The sequence below is a fragment of the Octodon degus genome, unplaced genomic scaffold (assembly GCF_000260255.1).
Source record: "Octodon degus isolate 3935 unplaced genomic scaffold, OctDeg1.0 scaffold00207, whole genome shotgun sequence".
Taxonomy (NCBI): Eukaryota; Metazoa; Chordata; class Mammalia; order Rodentia; family Octodontidae; genus Octodon; species Octodon degus.
Window position 1 is genome coordinate 3,631,080 of NW_004524783.1, and position 9,981 is coordinate 3,641,060.

A 9,981-nucleotide genomic window follows, 5' to 3' on the forward strand; every position below is an offset into this window, starting at 1 on the left:
ATCTTCACAATGTTGGTTCTTCCTATCCAGGAGCATGGAATATCTTTCCATTTTCTGAAATCCTCTATGATCTCTTTTTTCAGAGTACTGGGCAGAGATATAAAAGAGGGGGGGTGATAAAGTGCTCACAAAATCAGCCTGAGGCACAGATACTGTGAACAGAGGAGGGGTGACTGTGATGACCCAAGGGACAGAGGAGGGAAGGGTGAAACTCTTCGCTGAAGTTCGCACAGGGCGACACCTGCACGTCTGTTACGCTTCCCAGGGCATCTCTAAAGCATGTTCCTGGTGCCACCTGTGAACACCTCAGCTGGTGTCTGGGCCTGTACGTGGAAGCCTGTGGGCCCTGAGCTCACCTTTGCTGTGATCTGAAACTCCTCGTGCTCCTTGAGCAGCTCTTGGGTGTGCTGTATGCTGGACCCTGTGGAAGTATGTGTGGAAAGGTAGAACTCCCCGTTGTCATGGATCCACTCTAAAGCCTAGGAGAGAAGGAACGCAAAACGTTGTGAGAGAAGTCCAAGGTTCTGAGTACCTCTTGTACATGTATAAGCCAAGGTGGGCATGTATTGAGAAACACTGCCTTGCATGCACACACATTTCTGAATGAGTTATTACAATTTCAAAGTAAAAAAAAATAGGGCACTGGAGAAAGTAATGTTACCACTTTTGGCAACAACAAAAAGTTCAAGAGTTTCTTAGAACCACAAACCAAAGGTGTAACAACAGTACAATAAAAGTGACTACCACCAAGCTCTTTTTAAAGAAGACAGAGAAGGTGCGAGTAAAGGGTGGTCTGAAAGTCTTGTGAGGTTAAACATCCAAACACTCATATTGCTAAAACCTGAGAGTTCTACTGGATGTTTTAACTTAAACTTTTTTTTTTTTTTGCGGAACTGGGGATTGAACTCAGGCCCTTGCGCTTGCCAGGCAAGTGTTTATTCTACTGAGCTATCTCTCCAGCCCTTAGCTTAAAAAAGAATCACAGCATTCGTGCCTTTCTAGCCTTCACACCTCCACTCTAGCCTTTATTTCTGCACCTGTGACCACCTGGAGCACTCCAGCTTGCATCTTATGCTTGCTTTTAGGGGGTGTCTTGCAGAGGACCCCTCCATATCATGCAGAAGCACACCACTGAGAGACACTAGTGGAAGGTGTGACATGATGCAACTACTCTGCCACAGGACAGACGTGATGGCACCAGAGAGCAGGGCCAGTGCAACGAGAGCCCTTCTGGATATTCTCTTGTTACTGGAGAGGGAAGCTGCTTCTACATAGGATCCGAAGGAAAACTAGACTTACAGAAATACACATAGCTATAAAAGCCACACTAAGGGACGAAGTATAGAGAATGCAGTTAGTGCCTATGTGCCACTGGCAACTCACTGGTAACTTGCTGGCTTGTTAGAGACACATCGCTGTCCTTGTCGTCACATCACTGCAGTGGTGGCACTTTCACAACACTGAATGAGAAGGAATCTCAGCCACAGGCTCGTTCAGCTTCCAGGCTGGGCATTTACATTCAGCTGAGAATGGCTATACCATCTTGGACATAATATTAATACTGGTACGAATGAAGCCAGGTCCATTTGTTTATTTAGAGTCCCTGAATTCTCCATTCATGCAGCAAATAGGCCAGAGTATGTACCATAGAACCAGATGCCGCAAGATCCCAGGGAATAAGAGAAGCCTGGACGCTAGACACAGGAAGGGTGGATAGGAAGGCAGCAGCAGGGATCATCTCAGAAGGAGGTCAGGGAGGTGCAGTCCAAGCTGGGCCCTGGGGCTAAAGGAGCAGCAGAGGGGCCTGGGGACTTCACGGCTGTGAGAAGCACCCCTCCCCTGGCTGCAGAACAGGAAGGCAGAGAGGCTGTGCAGGGCAGGAAGGGCCTTGCAGGTACACTAAGCTTTTATTTCCTTCTGAAAGCCACCATGGCTAACTGTAGAAAAGGAATTCTAGGGCAGTGAGCTAAGCAGCAGAGGGCAGGGTTCCACAGGGTGAGGACAGGAGGGCAGGGCTGGGATACTCAGAAGGTCGGCCTCCCTGGTCTCAAGGTATGAAGGCAGGAAGATGAGGGAAGGCCTGGCGTTGGACAGTGAACTGCCTCACTGCTAAGTGAGCACATGAGGAGGGTCATGGGCAGGGGACTTCTGCGTGGAGACACACGTGCCAGCAAGGCACCTGGCATCTGTAAGTCTGCAGGCCTGAACGGAGGTCAGGGCTGGGTGACACCCCAGAGAAGTAAGAAGAGAGAGAAGAAACAATAAGGCACAGAAACGGGTCCTGAGAACACAAGTGTTCAGAGGTAGACAGACAGGACCGAGAAGGGGGCGGGATGCTGGTGGAGAAGCACGAGGTAGGAGACGTCTGCTACTTCACCTTCCCAGTGGGGATGGTGGTGCCCATGTAGGAACCTCAGTGCACACGCTGGGAAATGCAAAAGCAGGGAGGTCCAGTCTTCAAGGAACTGTGCTCCAGGTAATCAGTGCTTACTGGAGTATTGTTATTACACACAAAGCCCAAGTCAGGAGGGCCACAGGTCATCCTCTGCAAAGCTGCAAGCTTATCTTGCTCTGCCAAGATAATTATGATTTGGCTTCTTTGTAGCTGAGTGAGATCTTGTCTTTCAACAGAGAGGTAATAACGATGTATGAGAAATGAGTAGGAAATTATCTCTCGTTAGACGCTGAAGTAAGCCTCCAATAACTGAAGTACGACTGAATAATATTTAAATGAAGTGAACAGAAAATGTAATGTAACTGCTTGCCACACTCTCTGTGGAGAGGCGATTACTGCATTGCAGAAGTCAGCCAAGTGGAGAGAAAGGCCACCTGGCTCCAGGTCCCCAGCCAGGAACCCCAGCTTGCGACTTCGCGAAAGTAAGCAGTTCTGAGCATTGGTGCCTCTGCAGGACCAACACAGAAAATGGGCAAAGAGCTGCTTCCTTCTTGGGGGAAAGTGATACTGAAGAGAAGTTATCTGTTCTTGGGCTAGGAAGATGTGACCGAATGCTACTCCGTGCCATGCCGCCCACATGCTGCTGCATGTGCAGTCCAGAGACAGCCCAGCTCTGAGCGGAGGCCAGGGTGTGTATGTGTCGGCACTGAGGGCCTCACTGCTGGAGCCCACGGGATGATGTGTGCCAGTGGTGAGGGCCCTGCCTGCTCTGCCCCTCCCTCCGTCCCCTAACTATGAATGAAAGTTCTTGGGCTACCACGCAGGCCAAAGAGAAGTGGCAGGAACCTGAACAGGTAAGGTAGGAGGACCCCGGGTTCACTCTAAGGAGACCTTCCCTGTTCGATCACCAAGCATGTCATCGCACAGGTGCTCAGAAGGGGGCTCTCCCAGTGGAGCCCTTGATGCGCTGGTCTTGGCCCAAAGCCAAGAGCCTTTTCTGACTATCCTAAATTATTAGAATAGTCTTTAATTTTTTTTGTCTTTAATTAATTTTAACTCCACTTACCTAAAGAGTAAAACTTTGTCTCAGAAATAGGAAGTCAGCAAAACAGGAAAAACCCACTGTATTTACACAAACACAGACCTAAGACTCCACAATGCCTTCTTAAATAGTACTCACTCTGAACTTTTGTTCCCAGGCAGTACTGTGAGCCAGACAGAGGAGGGAAGCTGAACGGCACACTGGTGGGGAGTCAACAGTACTGAGTGACAGTTTCACTAGGTCATGGAGTTCTAACATGCTACTACTTAAAAGGCAGACAGCCTGGGCACTAGCAAGCGGCTTTCAGGATGCCAGTCGGGCAGGGGTGAGGTGAGCACGGGGGCAGGGGTGGAGTGTGCAGCCAGGCTGCACTGACCTGCTTGGCGCTTCTCTCAAAGACCACATACTGCTGGCACTGGTCCAGTCGTCTCTTCCTCATGGTCCAATAATGTAATACCCTGTTCTCCCGCTGGAAGAGTTCATTCAAGATATCTGAAGGAAAAAAGAAAAAGATGCACACTGGTACTCGTAACCCATTAAAACATCTGGAAAATCCCACAAAAAGACAGAATGCTTTAATCCACTGAGCTATTTGGCCAGCCCTTGAAAGTGACATTTAAAATAGAACAGTAGAAGAAAACTTCTGTTTCCAAATACAAGGTTTTTTTTTCTTTTAAACAAATTCAGCAGAGGAAATGACACAAAATAAGGAACTATGGAAGTAGAAAAATGTGAAGCCGTAACGGCAAAAAACTCAAAGATAGCCTCCAAATAATAATTATCACCAAAATACTGAACAAATAAAGTCAGAAAAAACTACTGGGAACATATAAAAACATATGAGATTAATTAGTAGTCAACATAAAACAAACGGTCAATTAGAAAGTGGGCAAAGTACACAACATGAGGGTCCCATTTTTTCTTTCTCTTTCTTTTCTTGGGGGTGGGGTGGGGGTGAGAGACAGGCCTTGCACTTACTGGTCCCATGCTCTACCACAAAATCACTCCCAGCTCTACGTTTACAACATGGCTACTAAACCTCAAACAATGAATCTCTCTTCCATGTTTTCCTAGAAGAGCTGGTGCTGCTGTTTGAAAAAGCAGTGCGAACAGGTGCTCATGATCCCACAAGAAGGCAGAATTTCTAAGGCAACACAGGGCACTTTGGTAACAGACAATGACACTGAAAATGTGGTACGTCAGAGTTAGGTACCTGCCTTCAGAACAAATATTGCCTATGTAAAGAAACAAAACTCTGAGCCAGGCGTAGCAGCTCGCACCTGTAATCCCAGTACTCAGGAGGCTAAGGATCCTTGTGAATTCAGGCCAGCCTGGGCTACCAAGTGAGTGCAAGGCCAGCCTGGCCTGCATAGCGAGACCCTATCTCAAAGACAGAAAACCCCCCTCACTATCTGAACTAAAGTGCACAAACACTGAATGTTGAGGAAACAGTGAGACACTGGCAGTGAAGCAGGAGCCCTTCAACCAGCAACAAGTGAAGTGACTTACAGAACTACTGCAGCTAACTCCCGAAACACAATACTGCAGTCAGATACAGAGGGAAGACTGTGAAAGCAGGAGAGGGCTATGACTATATCTATGTTTCTCTACATATATGCATTTATGTAGGATGTATAAAAATGTCCTGGCAAAGAAATTAGGTAATACTGTGTATATGTATACATACTTTAATTTTTTTACATTAAGACTAATTTTATAAAACATAAAAACAGAAAACTTCCCAATACAGAAATTCCAAATCAAATAATGGGTACCTATAATATAACTCCGTAATACTTGAAAACCTTAAAAATGCTAAGTGTTCCACTAACACCAACTGAGTTCCCAGCAGGCTGTGCGCTTTGTGAGAAATAACTGGAGAGCAGCACTTGCACATCCACTTGCAGAATGCTGTTGGAGCTTTGTTCCGCTCAACAGGTGAGCTCATTTAGTGAAATAAATTAAGACTCTGAAGCTTAGCAAAAAGTTGGGCTACTTAGATGAAAATATTACAGATGTAAACTCCTCCATCTCAGAGGCCCCATCTGGTCTCATGTCCCAGTCTCTCCTTCCAGCCTGCCTTGGGGCTTCCTCAAGCTCTGAGCCAGACTCAGCCCCTTGCTTTACGTCCTTGCTGGTGGCCTCTGGGTCAGACCATCTTTCTGTCACTACCACCCTGTGTGGATTTACAGCACTGTTTTGGACATAAACATTTTGCCCTCAAGCATGCTGTGAAAGAGACAGAACATTTCCTTTTGGACTCTTCACACCACCTGGCATGCTAATATTCAACAGCAAATGCACAGTAAATTCCTAGTAAGTGAAGAAATGAAACATACTACTCACAAACACAAGCATCAAACTTGTAATAGAGAGTGCAGTAGTGTCTTTAGTTAGAGAAAACAGAAGATGACCAATAGAAGAGATGGGAAAGGAAATCATTTTTATAAGAAACAAAGTAAGCTTATTCTCAGGGCAGTAAAACTTGATTGCAAAAGACTCATTCATGCTTTCAATGGCTGCCCTTGTTACTTAAGTGTTTTCCAAAAATCAAAGTCCAGCAATTAATAAATGCAGATCTCTCTGACAGGACTGGAGGATTAGACCAGTGTGACACAAAAGTATCATGGGACATCAGATGAGTCAGATGAATGGAGAGTAGAAGGTTATGTACTGATTGATCTTTTTTTTTTTTTTTTTAATGGAAGAACTGGGGATTGAACTCAGGACCTTGTGCTTGCCAGGGAAGCACTTATTCCACTGAGCCATCTCCCCGGCCCTGACTGAGTAGAAGGTTATGTAGAAAGGTTTTGCCACTCTTTTTTTGTTGTGGCTTTGTGTGATGGATCACTGTTAAATGATTAGCCCAATTTTTTTTTATAAAACTCAATGTGACATTGGTAAAGGTAATTACTTTGTACTTAATTTATTTTTCAGCCACATCATTATTATTTATACCCTAATATCTATTTTCTTAAACATATTTCTATAAATTTGCATATGTATAAATGGTTTTAGAGATTCTTATACTGAAATACTAAACTATGTAATATATTAGAATTAGATTTTATTAATTACTCAAGTCTATAAAACCAGTAACCTTTTATAACAGCATTAAGTATATAATTTTTTCCTTTTTTTCAGATAGGACATGGCTTCGTAGTCCCTGGTGGCCTTCACTTCATTCCTGACTCACTCTCCATTGGTATATAACTTCTTCATTGTTTTTTTAGGAAGATACATTTATTTCTAAGGAGGAAAAAGTAGAAGCTAGAAAGCTACCTTGTGTGAGGGGAGTGAATCTGAATGGATTTCTGCTATGGAGCTGCTTGATTTAACTTTAAAAAATATTTTGCCTGTAGGTAACTCTGGTTTTCACTTTTGTTCTTATATGTTCATTTACCTTAACAAAGAGTTAGTAGCAATATCTATCTTTAAGGTTACATCTTCTGATTATACTCCTCCAATTAGTCAACATGCTACTAACTTTGCCATATTATTACTCGACCATACATTTTTAAAAATATTATTAATAATTTTATTTTTATTTTTTTGTCTTTTTGAGACAGAGTCTCACTACGCAGTTCTGAATGGCCTTGAGCACACTTTGTAGCCCAGGATACGTTCAAACTTGCAGTGATCCTCCTGCCTCAGCTTCCCAAATGCTAGGATTACAGGCGTGTGTCACCACACTGGGCAATATTTTATTTAGCAACAGTATTTTAGTATTAAACTAAGGTAACTGATGAGGATTTCCTGCAAGTGGAATGTACGTTTGGAAGGAAGACCTGGGTGAGCCCAGCCGCTGCCACATACTCACTTTTCACCTGCTGCTCCGGAGCTTTGATGTGTGTCATCATGCCTGGCATGTTCACGCTGTTCCTGTGCAGGTACTTCAGGAACACGTCAGCATTCCTCCTGGCCAGCGTGCACGCCTTGGAAGGAACAGACCACAGTGCTGTCAGCATGACTTATAACAACAGTCTGAGTAGACAGTACATGGATACCAAGAGCGTTTGGATCTAACCCTGTTTACTCAAGTAATCATCTGGCCGACTGGTGGTTGCATCTTATAATTATTTTTCTTTCGTAATTTTACCTAAATGTTTTTCTTAACTATATTAATAAACAGTATTCATTTTGCTATTCTAAATGGATTCTGGAGCAAGAAAAGCAAGTTATCATGACTCTACCAGAAATATCCTGGCAATGGTTGGTCTTTAGTAAATTTAAATGTCAGTGACAATTGGGGGTGGCAGCTTTGAAGTTTTGATTGACACAATCACAATTAATGACTAGAAGCAAAATGGCTTTCCAAACTCAGTCAAAATGACAATCACTGTGGTAGAAGTACCAAATCAATTGCTAGATATAATTGTCAAAGAATCACAATTTATTTATTTATTTATTTATTTATTTTTCGGCAGAACGGAGGATTGAACTGAGGCCCTTGCGCTTGCCAGGGAGGTGCTTATCCCACTGAGCCATCCCCCTGGCCCCGACAATTTATTTTTTTGCGGAACTGGGGATTGAACTCAGGCCGTTATGCTTGTCACACAAGCACTTATTCTACTAAGCTAACTCCGCGGCCCCTGAACAATAGTTCTGTCAGATCATCCCCTTCAGAAAGGAAATAAAGGTTATTAAATGTAGCAGGAAATATTTCTGAGGATCAGAATGCTGACGCAAGGACAAAAATGAAACTTCATAACACATTAAGGGAAAGTAAACATCTGCTTGCTTTCTGTCTCTGTCTGTCTCTGTCTGTCTGTCTCTGTCTCTCTACAATGTCTTGCTATACAGCTGGGAATCATACTGATTCTCTTGTCTCAGCCTCCCCAGTGCTGGGATTACAGGCATGTGACACCACACCTGGTTTTGGAGCCAGCACGGCATGTAGTACCGGAAATCAAACTCTAGACCTTGTGTTTGATAGGCAGGTGCTACCACTGAGCTATCTCCCCAGCGCTCTACCCACATCTATTTCTAACAGTAAAAAACAGAATTTCAGAAATAAAAGTTTTTTAAGAGTTCAAGAATGTGATGGAGGATGGGGGCCGGGGAGATGGCTCAGTAGGATAAGTGCTTGACTGGCAAATGGAAGGATCTCAGTTCAATCCCCAGTTCTGCCAAAAAAAAAAAAAAAGAAGAAGAATGTGATGGAGGGTGGTCTAAGTGCCTGCCTGGCAAGTGCAAGGCTCCGCGTTTGATCTCCAGTACTACATACTGTGCCAGCCACTAGAACTGGGTGTGGTGGTGCATGCTGGTAATCCTAGTGCTAGGGAGGCTGAGAAAGGAGGACCACTACTAGTCTGAGCTGTGTAATGCGACCTTGTACCAAATAAATACATGATTTTTAAAAAAATGCAGTAGGAACACATTGGTGTCAAATATCTCTAAACATTTTGACCATTTAAAAAAATTTAACTGGGGGCCTGCCCCTTAGCTCAGTTCTTTAAGTGGCTGCTTCAACAAAGCAGTCAGGCTCAGGTTAATGTGGTTCCATCCCCACAACTCAAGCCAGCCAAACCTGCCCTGAAGGCATTGGAGCCTGCCTCCCCTCCCCACCAAAAAAAAATCCCTCCCCCACCTAAAAAAATTTAACTGTTTAAAGGCATACCTTTGGCTTCTGTATAGCCAATATGATGTGTAAAATATAAGGCACACAGTCTCGAGAAAGTCCTCAGTTGCACTTTTCAGAAAGAATGTGACAGATCTCTCCCTTCGGGAGAGTCTCCTGAGAAGGTGCTGGTGGCCAGACTAGAAGCCAGAGGTGCCCAGGCCTTGCTCCAGCCTGCCTTGTGCTTCTGCATCCACTGAGATACACACCTGTATTCCTAAGGGGCTGCATTTCTACAAGATTATTTTAAGCTACAGGCAGTACTTTTCACCAAATCAACCACCCACCCACCCATCACCCTCTCTGTCTAAAGAACCATCTGGGAATTGTTCTCAACCAGCTGTAGCTCCATGGGAAACCTCACTGGCTACAAAGAGGCCACTGGCTAAGAGCTCCACAATCATTTTCTTATAAATCCCAATGATTCTTACTCACATAGATTTATAGTTTTCGCCATGAAACTTGACAAAACAGTGTCAAGTACACAGAGAAAGAGTCGTAGGATCCTTGCTATGGTTTGTGTATAGTTGTCTCCCCAAAGCCTCATGCAGTCTTGGGGGCGGCTTCTGGAGTCTGTGATTGATTACTCTGGATGTGGGTGCTGCGCCTGCCCTGGGGCAGGTAATCTGCATTACGACGTAAGGAGGGAAGAGAAGCCCGATGCCTGAGCTGCTGCTACTCCCTTATGCTCTAGCTCTTCGCCACTGCCATGAAAGGTCGCTTTCTGCTATGTGGTGCTCTGCGCTGGGTCCAGCTGGATATGGAAAGAAACCTCCAGTAACTGTGAGCTAAATAAACCTTTCCGTCCTGCATTTTGAGTGTCAGGTATTTGTCCTAGCAACAAGAGAAGCATAACTAAGACAATCCTCTTCTTTCTCCAGACCTCTCCATGATGCCAGTCCCCACTCCCTGTGCGCCCAATCA

At 44.5% G+C, this 9,981-nt stretch overlaps 1 protein-coding gene across 14 annotated transcripts in view; it reads right to left on the reverse strand.

The window, feature by feature from the left end:
* Trio (trio Rho guanine nucleotide exchange factor) overlaps positions 1 to 9,981 on the reverse strand; it is a 374,802-nt gene that overhangs the window by 111,533 nt on the left and 253,288 nt on the right. For all 14 annotated transcript variants that reach the window (XR_002818831.1, XM_004644739.1, XM_023704920.1 and 11 more), the window contains 3 exons: positions 7,258 to 7,372; positions 3,814 to 3,929; positions 357 to 479 (listed from right to left, as the gene is read on the reverse strand). Coding sequence is in view for 13 of the 14 variants with exons in the window: in XM_004644739.1 (XP_004644796.1) it covers positions 357 to 479; positions 3,814 to 3,929; positions 7,258 to 7,372 (354 nt within the window). In the remaining variant the exon portion in view is untranslated. The remainder of the gene's footprint in view (positions 1 to 356; positions 480 to 3,813; positions 3,930 to 7,257; positions 7,373 to 9,981) is intronic.